Genomic DNA, 16,653 nt, shown 5'->3' on the forward strand with positions numbered 1-16,653 from the left:
TGGCATAGATTGATTTAGATTAATCTCATACAAAATAAAAGTTTTTTTTGCATAACATATGAGTTTGTGCTGTGTGTAATTATTATGTATATATAAATACACACACATTCATGTATGTATTTATATATATTTATTTATATTTGTATATTCTAAATTATATATAAATAAAAAATGCTACATAAATAAAAAAATTCTTATATATATATATATATATATATATATATATATATATATATATATATATATATATATATATATATATGCATGTATGTGTGTGTGGTTAAATATATATAATATTTACACACAGCACAAACTCATATTATGCAAAATAATTACTTTTATTTTGTATGAGCTTAATCTAGATTAATCTATGCCCAGCCCTAATTATTTTATATATTAGATAATATTTTATTATATATAAAAGTATAAAATTATATATAAATAATATACAAAATTCTATAATATTTTATATATCAAAATGTACTTATTTATTAAATTATTTATTAAGTCATTATGATAATTATGAGACGTGTAACAGGAATAAACAGAAATTAAATAATATTATATTTATTATAATTATACTTCTTCATTTGTGCTATTGGAAATAAAGCAGATAATGAAATACATTAAAACACTGGCTTTAGCACATTTCAAGCATTAACCCAATAATTCCCCTGCTAATGTCCAATTCTATTTAGGCTTTAGCCCAGCAGATGGTGCCAATGATAATCTGAGGTTTCTGAAACATTCATGTATTATTTTAACTATATAAGTGCCTCATAAAGAGCTTATATATAAAACTGTATTTCCAAATAACACTACTAAATAAGGAATGCTTAATACACAGAAATGCACTGCAACATTATTCAAGATGTCTCTCATTGGATAAAGGCAACCAAGCACAATCACACAAATAAATCAATAAACGCAAGGCAGCACATTTTATTTGAAAGGCCTAAATGGCATTAAGGTACAGCATATAAATACTGGCGATTCCAGAGACAGTCATTACAGAGTAACATTATAGCATTCTTTCTCAGACGAACAATACATTCATGATGGTTTCTCCTCACCTCACCTTGCCGTTAAGTTTAATGAACTTAAGATGAACTTACAAAGCTAAAATAATACAAAAAGTCTCTCAATTGAATTTAAGTTAGTGCTATCGTGTTAGGACACTCCAACTCGAGATACTGAAACCTAAAGCGAAGGTTTCTCTCGGAATACATACAATAGCTAGTTGTTTTAAGCGTCGTTAGTCTTGTCATTCAGTATTTTCCGCCGTATACTGAATACGTGGTAGTTTACATTCCCTGCATATACAAGTTTTTATTTCAATAAATAAATAAATAACAATACAAACATTTGCAAGGCGTCAGATTCGGTTAACTACACGAGTCGTACTATATGCAGCACGAGCTCTTGGCACCAAACAAGGCTGTGTATCCCAAGAATGATTAGTCATATTTGGGACAAGACAAATCCCATTCTTTATGAGATGGTTGTTTAACCATGATTGTGTCCGGGACCTCCTATAACAAGTCCTGGAGGCAATGCAATATACTTTATCTTGTATGCGATAATAATAACGGCCACTCCTTTTACAAGAAACACTCCTCTTTGAGAAATAAAGCACTGGCAGAGTATCTGATTTAATGCTGGGATTTTTCTCCATCTTTAGCACTTCATTCGGAAACGACTGCATCCTACAGTTCACACTACAGATCTGCCGTCACGCACGTGTCTTAACGTGCGGGTCGCTGCTGGATCGCAACACTGGAGAAAGCTGAATTTAGCATTCAGTATTGTCAAGTTTAAAAAAGGTCCTTTAATGTTGCAGGTCCTCATCAGACAGTTCTTTAGTATTTGACTTTGCTGGGAACTTGAACATTCACTCCGCTGTAGTCCACCATGTACATAGGCCACTGCTAAAAAACAGAGAATAAGAGATTGTGAGCACATTTAACATCTTTACACTCATGAAATATCACACTTTTATGGCAACAGACCCCGGTCCTGGTCTTACTGTGAGAAAACGGTTCAAGTTACTATAGTAAATGGTCTTCGTAATCTTTTATCAAAATGGTAATCTTTTCAGGGTTCCCACACCTTAGTTAACTTAAAATTTAAGGACCTTTCAAGGACTTTTCAGGTCCAATACCCTCAAATTCAAGGACTAAATGTGGGGACACATTTCAAGTGAGAGCAAGGTTACATCGTGTTACCTTTTAAGATACATTGTTACAGTTCCCTTTTGAGGGAACTCGTGCTGTGTCACTGAGGTGACACTTTGGGGACGCCTCCAGGGGTAAGTGCGTCTGAATGTGTATATCAAATTCAACCAATGGTGAGGCTTAACGACAAAGACAGGGTGACGTGGGTTATTTTTTGTGTAATTAATTAATCCTAATTAACGCGTTAAAGTCCCAGCCCTAATTATAATATCGCGATATAATATCCACTACATTATCCACTTACCCAATTTATAAAAAAACTAAAGCAAAAACGTTATTTACTAATTTTAAACTATGTGTATGTTTTGATAATCGTTCTGAATCTGATCTTTAACAAAATTCCTTCACAAAAATGCAATTATTTCAGCTTTTTGAAAAAAAAAATATTTTTTTAGGAAAAATACCGATATTTAAGAGTTTATAAGCAGAGACATTTTTTTTTAGATGGGATAAAACTTTTTTTCCCATTTTGTTTGTTTGTTTGAAAGCAGAGGGTTTGTTCTTTCATTTGATATATTTGTATGTTTATATATTTTTAGAAGAAAATTTTTCTAAAAGGCATTTTGTGAAACGTTTGTGAAAATCACAAAAAAATCTGGCGGGCAACTTTTCAAAAAAATGCCTGGCGGGGAATGAGTTAATGACAATGAAAAGGTTATTAGTCATTAATTGAAATGCGTTATTTTCCCAAATGCCCCTTTAGTTGTATTTTTCACTGGTATTTAACAAATGTGACTTTCTTTCGCTGCAAAACCCACTAAGTGCATGCAAAAAATCCACTTTTTTGGACAAGACAAATTACTAAAGATGCAACTTTAGAAACACTGCAAATGATGATAGTCAGAATTCAAAATGTAAAAATTAAGAAACTGAACCACACATCAGGGGGCGCTGTAGCCTTCGTGTTGTATTCAGGTCCAAGTACTCACAAGGGACCCAAGTTTGAATGTTACCTACCGTCGTTTTACATTCGTCTTGGCTGAAAAAGGGACTTGACTAATGGATTTTGCCAACAAACCGTTATTTCTGAATGGCTTGAGGCCGAGATTAAGCAGAATTAAAGCGAAAAGTATTTGATGAACATATAATACGTGCCAATAGCATTTGGTTAATATCAATATCGACAGAGGTGTCATTTAGCGGCTTTTGAATCTGAACTTTTAAAAATAACTTGCATAATTGTTTGCATACCATGACAGGAATCTGATTGGTTGATAGTGCCGAGTCTGTTCCGGTGGGCACTGACGCTCGACTGCTATCAAGTACTCGTTTACGTTTGCGTCGATTGGTGGATGCTTCCGTAGCTTCTGGAAGAGGAACGAAACATTTATGTAGGAACAAATGACTTCTTTTTTAGGTAAACACACCAAAAATGTAAATGATTCTTACCTGTGTTACAAGACTGGGTACACAATTCTGTAAAAGGTCTAAACAAAAAAACAACATCAATGAGATCATACATGTCAAACAAATCTTGTGTGTGTGACTTATTCAAGCTATACATGTTTATCACAGTGGTTCTCAAACTTTTGTGTACAGTGCATTCCTTCGCGGCCCCTCAAAAAAAATTATGACAAAAACTAGTACTAAAATGTAACATTTTAATTAAACTAAACATATTAAGTTATACAAAGTAGTGTTGTTAGTTACTAGGCTTATTTTTTGGTTTAATTACACAGAATTCATGACAAATTAATGTATTTTATAAAATGTCATCAAACTGGGGCCCCCCTGGCACATCTCAGGCCCCCATTTTTGGGAACCACTGGTTTATCAATATCTGTGTTCTGTGGAAATCAAACCCATGGCCTTCGTGCTGCTACTTTATTGCTCTACAATTTTACTAAGGAATGCAGTGTTTCTTGTATCTGTGTCTACGGTGCAATAAAAACGTTATTGTTCAAAAACTTACTGTAATGGGGTTTTGATATTGAAGGTGATTTCATCTTGGGCTTGCAAAATTTTTTCCAACCGAATTATGTCGAAAGTATTTGGATTCCTGAAGGGAATATCATCTGGAAGTCCAGACACTTCCACTGAGCCGGGATTAGCACGGATTAATTTATACGGAACGAGGACTGAGCGGTCCAGACCCAAAGCTTCACCTGAACACAAGACATTTACAATCCGAGCATCAGAAACTATAAATAAAGTGTACATAGAAAGAGGAAATTAATAGAACTGGCGTACCGTATTTCTTATTGAAGAGCTCTTTGACTTGTTCCCTTAATATAACTTTCTCTCCCATTCGATTGGCCTCATCTTCTTCTGTTGTGCAACGATACAAACAGATTTTAGACTTAAACAACCCTTTTGTGCTATACACTAATCAAACATAAGGACTGAAACTGACAGACACCTGTGTAAACTAAAAATATTTTGGGAAAATATCTAGCATTATTTATTTGTGGATACTATTTGGTTTATATATCTTCTAATGTAAAATGTTGGTGTGCCTTAATCGTCAAAAAAGGCCTTTTTTATAATAAATGATTATTACCATTTATTGGTGTGTAACCTTTCTTCAATATGGTTATTCTTCGAGGTGCTGTCAAATAGAAAACATTTTGGTATGAATGTGAGTGACAGAATAAATTCAGTGAGTATTTAAAGAAACAGTTCACCCAAATATTAAATAGAAAAAATCTTTTCTCATATTGCATTTGTTATATTGCATAAGACATGCAAGAACCAATAAACCAATTTGACATTATTTACATCTGTATGTTTACCAGATGAATATGCAAAATAATCTAAATAAGCTTAAAATATTATTATTTTTCTCTTACAAAGATATTGTTTTGTTTCAAAAATATGAATTATTATTTAAAGGGACACTCCACTTTTTTGGAAAATGCTAATTTTTTTAGCTCCCCTAGAGTTAAACGTTTGATTTTTACCATTTTTGGAATCCATTCAGCTGATCTCTGGTTCTGGCGCTACCACTTTTAGCATAGCTTAGCATAATCTATTGAATCTGATTAGAACATTTGAATCGCACTAAAAAAATAACCAAAGAGTTTCGATATTTTTCCTATTTAAAACTTGAGTCTTCTGTAGTGACATTGTGTACTAAGACCGACAGAAAATTGAAAGTTGCGATTTTCTAGGCAAATATAGCTAGGAACTATACTCTCATTCTGGCGTAATAATCAAGGACTTTGCTGATGTAACATGCCTGCAGGAGGCGCAATGATATTACACAGCAGCCGAAAATAGTCCCCTTAGTAACTTTCAATAGCAGAGGACTATTTTTACGCAGTGCGTAATATCACTACGCCTCCTGCAGCCATGGTACGGCAGCAAAGTCCTTGATTAATACGCCAGAATGAAAGTATACTTCCTAGCCATATCTGCCTAGAAAATCGCTTCAATTTTCCGTCAGTCTTAAAGCACGATGTAACTACAGAAGAGTCAAGTTTTAAATAGGAAAAATGTCTAAACTCTTAGGTTATTTTTGAGCACCATGCTAATGTTCTAATCAGATTCAATGGATTATGCTAAGCTATGCTAAAAGTGCTAGCGCCAGACCCGAATGGATTTCAAAACTGTAAAAATCAAATGTTTAACTCTAGGGGAGCTGGGAAAAGAGTATATTTTCAAAAAAAGTGGAGTGTTCTTTTAAATAATCTGGAATGGCATAAAAGTAAATAAAGTGTGAGAAAGCTTTATATTTCACTTAACTAAATCAAAATACAGAAAAGCAAAAAAATGGCAGCAAATGTAAAATATACATCCGCACCTGGCTTTGGAATGAGTCCTTGGAAAGGCCTAAAAAGACAGAAAAAACATTTAATAATCTTAAACTCGACAAATACAGTATACTATAGTTAACTCTTTCTCCACCAGAGAAAACGCTTCCCTGTCAATAACGAGTTTTTCCGGCAATCTGTATTTTTGCTATTATCCACCACGTTGCACTCTTTCCCAACTTATAAACCCTGGAAGTATTCCCTTAGGACAAACAGTTTAAACGCTGTGTATGTTTTAATCATCACTCTGAATCTGATCCCTATCAAAAGTCCTCCACAAAAATGCAATTATCTTAGCTTTTTGCTAAAAATGTGGTATTTTTTAAGAAACCTACCCATATTTGAGAGGTGATAAAAAGAGAACAAAGTTGTTTTTTGTTTGAAAGCAGAGGGTCTCTTCTTTCATTTGATGTTTAGATATTTAAAGAAGAACATTTTCTGGAAGGCATTCAACTTTTGTGAAAATCATAAAAATGCTGGTGCTGGCTGGTATCTTTTTTTTAAACACTGGCAGGGAAAGAGTTAAAGGAGTCAAGAACTGAGAAATCAAATTTTGCTTGATCTTTAACTCTTTCACCGCCATTGACGAGATATCTCGTCAATTAAGAGAAAACGCTTCCCCGCCAATGATGAGATTTTCCGTCTTTCCGCAATACCGCTATTATCCACCAGGTGGGCCCTTCCGCAACTTTTTAAACCCAGAAGTATTGCCCTATGGCAAGCGGCTGCATGTCCGTGTCTGTTTTAAAGATCGCTCTGAATGGGATCTCTATGAAAAATGGAATTATCTCTGCTTTTTGCTCAAAATGTGGTGTTTTTGCAGAAACCTACCCATATTCAAAAGCTGATTACAAAAGAACCACTGAAGGTAGGATAAAACGGTTTTTTTTTTTTTGAAAGCAGAGGGTCTGTTCTTTCATTTGGTATATTGTATGTTTATATATTTAAAGAAGAACATTTTCTGGAAGGCATTAAACTTTGGTGAAAATCATGAAAAACGCTGGCGCTGGCTGGCAACTTTTTTTAAAAACGCTGGCGGTGAAAGAGTTAAGAGGTTTTGGTATCAATAATACATGCAAGTTTCATAGCTTAAAACGGCCTCTTTATCAATAACAAAAGCATTTATGTAATCGTTCTTCAGAAAAAAATGATGTAAAATGAACATCAGAGTATGTATGCATGACATCACAGTGTAGGTTTATTTCTACCCAAAAAACGGTGGAAAAGGCCACAAATTACTTAAATTTGTATGTTTTTTCAGAATGCAACTTTAGTCATTTTATAAGTACAACTCAGGGAACTTAATAAAATATAAAAAAGCACAGTTCATGAGCCCTTTAATATAATTTTTTTTTAATATTTATAGTGTTTATATTATATAAATATCAATATTGTTAAATAATATTTGTTAAATATTAATAGTATTTTTTGCGCCCTATTTGTGGAAGGTTTTATATTTATATTTCTTCTTTTATATATTTTTATATCTTCTCTTTTTCTCAAATCAAAGTTAGAAGCTCACAAACTCCAGAAACTTGGTGCAGGTCTTCACCTTGTAATGCTGAAAGAAATCTTGTCTGCCACGGCTAATATCCTCTCGAGATTCTGTGAGCCGAAGGTGCAGGGCTTTCTGAAGGGGATGCCAGGGGGCAGGCCCTCAATAATCACTGAGCCGGGGTTACTCTTGATCCTCTTGTAAGGCACTTGCACAGGATACTTAATGCCCAGTGCCTCGCCGTACTTCCTGTTGAACAGGTCTTGGACTTGCTCTCGCAGTGTGTTCGCCAAGTCGATACGGGAGAGCTTGGCCTCTAAACTGTCTGTGGGAAGAGCAATCATACACATGCCAAAGGTTTAGTGAGTGATAGAAGGAAATCCACTTACATTTGTGGGGTTTATGGGGGTTGAAGTTTTACAGTTTATTTCAAACCTCCTTCTCAGAAGCACAAGGGAGGAATGTGTAAATGGTGACTGGGACCATCATTCACAAATCTGATGCATAACATCTACTTTAGAAATTTTGACATAATTGTAATATTTGGATGAACTGTCCTTTTAAGCTAAAATACGGTCACATTATTTGTATATACTACTTTATAAGGGTGTTACCGGAGAATCCTGGTCTCTTGGAGGCTGGGCCAGGGTCATCAGATTGGTCTTTGGATTCAGTATCTGCTGAACATTTAATCAAAATGAGCATATAGATACTTTGGTTATTGCAATTAATGTCTTTGGTTTTGATCATTTGGGAGAATAAAGTGTTCACCTGAATCAGAGGTTGATTTAGAGAGACCCTCATGTTTAACCTGTTCTGTCAACAATTCTGGCCTGAAGAAGAAAGAAAAAGCATGGTAAGCAAAGACAGTGAGAAAAAAAAAAATATATATATATATATACATGAAAAGGGAAAATCATCCAGTATATGGCAGTCCTGTGGGGGAAAATGCCTTGTTGATGCTAGAGATCAGAGGAGAATGGGCCGACTGATTCAAGCTGAGCAACTTTGACTGAAATAACCACTCATTACAACCGAGGTATGCAGCAAAGCATTTGTGAATCCACAACACGCACAACCTTGAGGCGGAAGGGCTACAACAGCAGAAGACCCCACCAGGTACCACTCATCTCCAATACAAATAGGAAAAAGAGGCTACAATTTGCACGAGCTCAACAAAATTGGACAGTTGAAGACTGGAAAAATGTTGCCTGGTCTCATGAGTCTCGATTTTTGTTGAGACATTAAGATGGTAGAGTCTGAATTTGACATAAACAGAATGAGAACATTGATCCATCATGCCTTGTTACCACTGTGCAGGCTGGTGGTGTAATGGTGTGGGGGATGTTTTCTTGGCACACTTTAGTCCCCTTAGTGCCAATTGGTCATCATTTAAATGCCACGGCCTACCTGAGCATTGTTTCTGACCATGTCCATCCCTTTATGACCACCATGTACCCATCCTATGATGGCTACTTCCAAAAGGATAATGCAATAATGACTTATTTCAAATTGGTTTCTTGAACATGACAATGAGTTCACTGTACTAAAATGGCCCCCACAGTCACCAGATCTCAACCCAATAGAGCATCTTTGGGATGTGGTGGAACGGGAGCTTCGTGCCCTGGATGTGCATCCCACAAATCTCCATCAACTGCAAGATGCTATCCTATCAATATGGGCCAACATTTCTCACTTTTATTTTTTATTCGATTAATCGCGATTAATCGTTTGTCCACCACAAAAAATGTATCATTTGTGTTCAATTGAAGATAGAAAGTGATATAATTTGGGATGCTAAAAATGGTTAAAACCCGGACCTTTTCTTAAAAGTACTCACTTCTTTATAACAAACTTGATCTGAGTGCTGGCGGCAAGAATCTTGCGCAGTTTTGCTGCCCCGAAACAGTTTGGTCTTCGAAAAGTCATTCCCTCTGGCAACCCTGTGATGTACAGGTCATCCGGATACATCTGGAACTTTGAGTATGGCACTTTTGCCGGCTCGGGCAGACCAACAGCCTCACCTACAGTGAGACACATGACTCAATAAGAAATCTGCACATTACTTGTGTATATTTAACCTGAATGAATCTGATTGGTTGGATAAATATAACCGGAACATTTGTAATTTGATTGGAAAGTCTGTGACTCACTGTACTTGGAGTTGAACAGGCTCTCCACCTGCTTTCTCAGCTGAAGGATCATCTCTCCGATGTCTTCTGGGGAAACGGAGGACAATCACACCAACAGTCCATAATATCTGAAGACAAACTAGAGCGATCTTTAAAAAAATTGAGTTTTACCTTCAACAGCTCTTTTGAGCCCTTGCGGTGTAGATTTAGGCGCTAAATCTTCTGCAGAGATACAAGCGGAATGTAGCGTTAGTATCCGCGTAGTGCATGGGAAGTATTCCCACATGTATGATTTGATGAAGAACATGTGCTTTCCATACGCTTTGCTGGAGATGTTGTGATGATTCAACTCACCTGGGGGTTTACTCCAGTGACCATTTGTGTAATGCAGACTTCAACATAACAAATGTAACGAGTATCATTAATTATGAGTCAAAATGCGCAAAAACTGTGAGTCACTATGAACACTTCAACGCACTACGACTTTTCCAGGCCTGGAGGACAGAACCTTTAATATTTTTTATATTTTCCATAAAAACTGTTTATCTTGAAATGAAATAAATTAAAAATATGCACCACTTCAGTTGAGTGTTCATATCAACTCTCAGTATATGACTATATAAGGAAGCTAAAACTGGGGATCTACGTGGGCAGTTTGGGTTTGTTTCAGAGGGAGAACTAGCACACCATAGAGCACAGGTTTGGCTACTGATCGGGTAGGTTTGGGGTATTCGGTTTGGAGTTGAAATAAGAAATGAAAAACTCTAATCTTACTAGTTTTACTTTATAAAAAGTGGTTAAAATGACAAATGGGAGTGTGGTGTGGACTGCAGTGGGCTAAGGGATTTGGTACTGGATGAAAAATCGGAGAGCGTTATCTTAAAGATATGTCATGTGTTTGGGATTATCTACGTTCCCCCTAGAGCCAAGAGGGAAGATGGATGTGGCCGTCTGGAGGGGCTATGTCCAGACACATAAGCAGATAGACAGAGATGCTGTTACCTGCTGCAGGCTCCAATTGATGACAGAGGTCGGGGGTCACCCGTTCAGCTTGAGGCTCGCTCGGCTCCTCTGTAGAAGCATTTGACTCTGAGTAGAAATAAGAGGGAAGAAGGGTATATGATGTAGTATTTGAAAGCCATGTACAGCATTTTTATCAGTAAGTGGATTTCTAAGTGGGCTATTGACTTATTATGACTCAACTTGTATACTTAAATGTTCTGATTTCTTCGTAGGAATATTTGGCTTGATGGCTACATCTAGTGGAAATTTTGTGTCAATGGCCCACTTAGAAATCCCCTTACTTATAAAAATGCTTATGGAAATAGGAGGGAGATGGTTTAAGCCACCAGTATTTGAATTGATAATGCCAAGTCATGACCTAACAACTGTCAGCATGAGCTTCTTGTCTGGACTGGGGGACTGTACATACCTGGCACCGTCACCTGGATGATTTCACCATCGGGGGGTTCTGTTTTGATCTTTTTCATGGTTAGACAGTCCCCAGATGGCCCTGAAAAATAACACACTTATATAACCATGAATTACAGCCAAAACTCGTTTTAACAATGAAAGGGTCATTTTGCCAACCTACCAGCTTCACATTCAGCCAAAGGGCTGACACAAGAGCTAGTCGATCTGAAACAGGAAACATATGCAAGCATTTCATCAGATTCTGGCATATGAAAGGTTACATATCATATAATTTTTAAGATTTAATGTTTTGTACATAAAAGGACAGGCTGTGAAAATATAACCTTGATATTGTTGACCGAGTAAGGCCAATGGATGAGTGAAAATTAAAATGCTCATGATCTCAATATTAGATTACGACACTTTAGCCTGGATTTTACAAACAGGGTCACATTGCCCTTCTAGGGTATTTACAGACAATAAATATCCAGTTGGTGAATCTTCATGGCACCCCTACAGGACAATACGAATGCACTGTAAGAACATGCTGACACGGTCTTTTTGTTATAATGGGGAAGGAGATCCCGTACCTGCTACTGTGAGTGTTGCTGATCAGCTCTAGTGAGGAGCTTGGTACCCTGAGCCCATCTGGAAAACAGTCCTCAGGGGTGAGCCCGTCCTCTTTTACTTTACCAGCAGCTAACAAAGTATGTGAAAAAATCAAAAGTTTAACATTACAGTCTCTAACACTTTAAAGGCCGGGTGCATGATTAAAAACAAAAAAAAATTGGATTCAAATGTCAACATTGTCTTTCAGAGGATCATGCACCCCGCCTTTAACAGGATTTAAAATGAAGTATTAACTAAAAGAAAAGGAATGAGAGATTTTTCATACATAATTTTTTTTAAATGACTTGTGATTATTGTTGATGCTGAAAAATGCAGGAAGTTTCCGTATACAACTGTATCAGATTTGTTTAGGAAATACTCACCCGTAAAAATGCGTTCGTCAAACATTCTGCGGGAGATAAAATGTAAGCGTTAGTTCTTGTGATTTCACTTGTAACATATTGAAACGCTACAATGCTGTCTACGCATGTCTGGTGCCGAGCAGCAGGAGATTTCCTCATTACGCCAAATCAGCGGCCTCATGCTGGCTCGTGTATGGCAGCGGTTACCACAACCAGCATGACGCTCCACTTCGGATGCCTCGCGCTACTCCGCCAGATGGCAAAGACAGCTAGACGTTTTTTTCTTTCTTATGAAGCAAATTAAAAACTCTGTATATCCAACACCAATGTCTGGATTTCATTTCAATGAGCCTCACAGTTAATTACATGACAAAAAATGTAAGTTTATCAGTAATTAAATCTTACATCGTCGTCAGAAATTTGGGGAGCTACAAATCGCATCACAAAAATTGCTATATTCATCATCTTAATATTAAAGAAAAAACACTTAAAATACTTTTAAAAAAAAGCTTTTCACCTTTTAACAACAAAGCGGATCCCGTGCCTTTCCTCCAGGATCCGTTTGAGTTTAGGCACTCCGTAAGTGCATGGTCTTTTGAAGGGAATCTTGTCTGGAATTCCAATGATTTCTACCGCCTCGGGATCACAGGCGATTTTTCGGTATGGCACAGGAACCATGTGATCCAAGCCTAATGCTTCAGCTAAATCGAACAAGTCAAGGGCTTAATTCAGATTAGAAGTTCAAGGCAAATTGTGTCATGTCTGTCCTATAAGCATGCAAATATGCTTCTGCCATTGGTCAGCCAAACAAGGCTGAGGCTTACCTGGCTTACTTTTAAATTAAAATGGACACAATTCACCTTTAATGGCTGTTTATCATCAACATGCGGTTATGTATTGTATAGCTGTATGTGTTTTTGCATTCCTGCTATAACTCACCATATCTGCTGTTGAAGAGGATCTGAACACATTCGCGAAGTGTGTTGATGTCCTCTGTCTCCCTGATAAATGAGTCGTATTTTTCTGAGCACAAAATATTTAAAATTATAATCATGTGGCTAAACAAAAATACCACAATCTCAACTAAACGCATAGTTTATTACAAGTATGTTAGACAATTAATGCAGGTCTTGACTCTCTACAGTGACTGAAGAGTTCATGCTGTTTTTTGTGAGGAACAGAAGTTTGAAACCCAGGTGACCTGGCTAAAGTCCCATTACTATCACCCGTACTGCCAGGATTAGACCAGACTTTGTGTCTCGTACTACTACATCTTATCTTTTAATACACACATTTATTTACTAAAAGATCAATTTAATAAACAAGTTTTTGTGTACGGTACTATAAGTTATTCACTAACCACCCAACTGGTTTAATGCCACAACATGTGTAGTGCAAAGACATTGCAAGTTTTTTTGATTTGCATAATTTCTTCAGTAAATTAAAAACGATATTACTGTATGTGTATTATATTAAAAGGGACATTTTTGAACAATGTGAAATAAATCTTTGGTGTCCTCATTGTATGTATGTGATGTTCTACCTCAAAATATCACATAGATAATTTATTATAACATGTTAAAAAAGTCAGATTTTCATGAAATGTCCACTTTAGTTTTATTAGTGCTTTCTTGAAGCCATAACAAAAAATTTTTTATGATTTCATAACAGATTTCTAACAAACTTGCATCCTGTCCTAGGTTCATGAGGCACATTGCTTGCGCCCCATAAAAGCCCCTGAAATGAAGCCCAGTCGTGTCATTGGCCAGACGCTGTTATAGTGTGTGTGCAGTCTGTCGCCCACCTGATTTTTCATGCACTATAGAGAACAGAAGGCGCTTGGAGACGTGGATGCTGGGAGGGTTCTGGGCGATATCTCCTGCCAGCCCTATTCGCTCGCCTGCAAGAGACATACAGGGTCTTAGATACAAGCATGTAAACGAGAATGATTTCCATATGCTTCAGCAGTTATGTATGATATTATACTAAAGACCCCATAAAATGCATTTCTTATTAAAACAGGAAGTTAGGGTGGACTAATCCATTTATGTTTAAGTAGGCTTTAGTTTACAACACTACAACATTGCAAGTACATTACTTTACATTTACTAAGCATTTGGTAGACACTTTTACCCAAAGTAGCTTATAGTTCTCCGGTCCAAAAGAACTACCCTACCCAAATCGACATGCATAAATAATCTTTTAAAAGAAAGACCCGACCCGAGACAAACCCGAGAAAATTAGACCCGAGTCCGACCACTGGACCCAGGGTTCCCACACCTTAGTTAACTTCAAATTCAAAGACCTTTCAAGGACTTTCCAAGTCCAATACCCTCAAATTCAAGGACTGAATGTGGGGAGACATTTCAAGTAAGAGCAAGGTTACATCGTGTTACCTTTAAAGATACATTGTTACAGTTCCCTTTTGAGGGAACTCGCGCTGCGTCAATGCAGTGACACTTTGGGGACCCTCCAGGGGTAAGTGCGACTGAATGTGTATATCAAATTCAACCAATGGTGAGGCTTAATGACAAAAACAGGGTGATGCGGGAGACAGGAAGTATATCGCTATCTGAAATATTGCGTTACAGGGACGCAGGAAGTATGGCAAGGGAGACGCAGCGTCTCGTTCCCTTCTCAGGGAACAACAGTTACATACGTAACCCGAGACGTTTTCATGTGTCAAACACAACTATGCAAAAAAGCATTTTGGTATCAACATTCACATACAGAAGATATAAGCATTTAAAACGAACAGTTTAGAAATTTTATGATATTATCCTACACTACACAGGGAATCTTTTTTTTTTTTTTTAAACTTATTGCATAAAATAGATTCAAGCACTTTCAATGACCTGTATCTATGTATGTATATTTTAAAAACTTCCCAGCGCTTTGAATTTTTCCCCCCAGAATTACAAACTTTCAAGGATTTCAAGGACCCGTGGGAACCATAAATAACAAACAGCTAAAAAAACGTACCATTGTCAGCACATTCCTTGGCCTGCACGACTTTCTCATCAGCGGGTGCCCACATGCCCAGCCTCTCTTTACCTACGCTGTGCAGTGATGTGGGCTTTAGGTCCATCTTGCTGTCTGGGTGGGGTTGGGAGGACATGGGCATGCCGTACAGGAAGCTGGAGAGCATTGAGTTGCTAGCAGACACTTCCTGGATGGAGGTTTTAACAGTGGCGTGGTTGCTTAAGCTTTTTGAGGTCGAAGAGTGATGGTTGACTTCCGGACAGGATTTGGCATCCCGTGAGGGTTCCTCTGGTGTTCTATAAAACAAAACGCATGAAAATACAGCATATTGCAAATGAAAAATACACAATTTGTCATACAGGAACAATTTTAGCCGTGTCACGATTCCAAATGCCAGAGCTTTGTAATAAATCAAAATGAAATTGCACGACTGACCTTTTTACTATAAAGCGAATTCGGTTACTTTGTTCCAAGATCTTCATTAAAGTCTTGGTGTCGTATTCCGAAGGCTTTCTCAAAGTTACACCGTCAGGAAGACCGTAGGCAACCACCGAGCTGGGATCCTTAAGAATCCAGTCATAAGGCACAGGGACCAGGCTGCTCTTCCCAACAGCCTCACCTAAAACACATAACATTTCATGGCATAACTCTTTTTTTCGGTCACATTCAATATGAAGAACTCGAAGAAAATGCGGCAGGTGGGTTCTTACTGTATAGCACGCTGAAAACCTCCTCCACCATCTTCCTCAAGACGAAGATGTTGGAGTGAGAGTCTGTTAAGTTTCTCGGTCTGGCCTGCTGGCTGCAGTCTTTGCCTGTCCTACTGCAGTCCACATCAGGAGCTTTAGCGTGGGAGTTTGCTGAAGTTAATGCTTGAAGACAAGACGCTTCTGTTGAGAGAAAAAAAATCACTGACTTCTGTGGAAACTACTAACAAAAAATTTGAGAATAGACAGCTTCATGTCAGTTGCGCTATATGTGGTGACTGAATCCGACCAAAGAGAATGGCCAGACAGGAATAGTGTCTAAAAAAACAGTGTGAATCTTGTGTTTAAATGTATTTATGTCATATAAATGTCATATTTACTCACTCCAAGCCCCAAGATAATAACAATAAATCTTATTGGTTCTCACGTGTCTCGTGCTGAAACGTGCAAATGACAATAAGTCACAAGAGATTTGACTTTATCGATTTAAAATGTAGTACTCAAATCTCATCTTGCATCTTGTTAAAAAGGTGGATAACACGATAACATGACAGCACTTTAATAAAACATTTTTGTGATCAACTGAACAAAAATGAAGTCTTATACAAGTACTTCTGGGATGGGTCGAGAGAATTTTCCTATTATTACGTGAACTATTCCTTTACTTTTTTTTTACAAGCTTCTTCCTAATTTGCCATTTGAATAGCTTAAGTCTGTTGTGTCTGCATATATCTACAGCGTGGTTGAAATAGTTTCCTTCAAACTAGCAGCATCCGCTAGCCATCATCCCTTGTTTATCAGCACTGTAAATAAGTTCCAGATGGACCTTATAACACCGGTCATTTACTGTCTTTGTAAAGCAAAATGGTCGCAGAAGCTCATTAAGCATGAACAGTCCCGCACGGAACCTGCGCCCACAGATATCCGCTGAAAACCTTGTTGATATCCGCCGATTTTGCTGTCCGTC

At 37.2% G+C, this 16,653-nt stretch overlaps 1 protein-coding gene across 4 annotated transcripts in view; it reads right to left on the minus strand.

Annotated features, from left to right (window-relative positions):
• Positions 1-928: 928 nt before the first annotated feature.
• The window catches only part of gtf2ird1 (GTF2I repeat domain containing 1), a 29,739-nt gene continuing 14,014 nt past the window's right edge, over positions 929-16,653 (minus strand). For 2 of the 4 annotated variants that reach the window (XM_065284230.2, XM_065284232.2), the window contains exons 4-27: positions 15,690-15,869; positions 15,415-15,598; positions 14,980-15,275; positions 13,802-13,897; positions 12,937-13,020; positions 12,515-12,698; positions 12,019-12,044; positions 11,617-11,725; positions 11,208-11,251; positions 11,046-11,126; positions 10,616-10,702; positions 9,785-9,835; positions 9,635-9,700; positions 9,322-9,505; positions 8,253-8,314; positions 8,096-8,161; positions 7,539-7,806; positions 5,977-6,005; positions 4,735-4,782; positions 4,425-4,502; positions 4,147-4,339; positions 3,624-3,661; positions 3,426-3,541; positions 929-1,928 (exon numbers count right to left, since the gene is read on the minus strand). In XM_065284230.2, the coding sequence (XP_065140302.1) occupies positions 1,860-1,928; positions 3,426-3,541; positions 3,624-3,661; positions 4,147-4,339; positions 4,425-4,502; positions 4,735-4,782; positions 5,977-6,005; positions 7,539-7,806; positions 8,096-8,161; positions 8,253-8,314; positions 9,322-9,505; positions 9,635-9,700; positions 9,785-9,835; positions 10,616-10,702; positions 11,046-11,126; positions 11,208-11,251; positions 11,617-11,725; positions 12,019-12,044; positions 12,515-12,698; positions 12,937-13,020; positions 13,802-13,897; positions 14,980-15,275; positions 15,415-15,598; positions 15,690-15,869 (2,639 nt within the window). In that variant the 3' untranslated portion in view covers positions 929-1,859. The remainder of the gene's footprint in view (positions 1,929-3,425; positions 3,542-3,623; positions 3,662-4,146; positions 4,340-4,424; positions 4,503-4,734; positions 4,783-5,976; positions 6,006-7,538; positions 7,807-8,095; positions 8,162-8,252; positions 8,315-9,321; positions 9,506-9,634; positions 9,701-9,784; positions 9,836-10,615; positions 10,703-11,045; positions 11,127-11,207; positions 11,252-11,616; positions 11,726-12,018; positions 12,045-12,514; positions 12,699-12,936; positions 13,021-13,801; positions 13,898-14,979; positions 15,276-15,414; positions 15,599-15,689; positions 15,870-16,653) is intronic. The other 2 variants (XM_065284234.2, XM_065284233.2) reach the window with 2 other exon arrangements.

Source organism: Paramisgurnus dabryanus, chromosome 5 (genome assembly GCF_030506205.2).
Source record: "Paramisgurnus dabryanus chromosome 5, PD_genome_1.1, whole genome shotgun sequence".
Taxonomy (NCBI): domain Eukaryota; kingdom Metazoa; phylum Chordata; class Actinopteri; order Cypriniformes; family Cobitidae; genus Paramisgurnus; species Paramisgurnus dabryanus.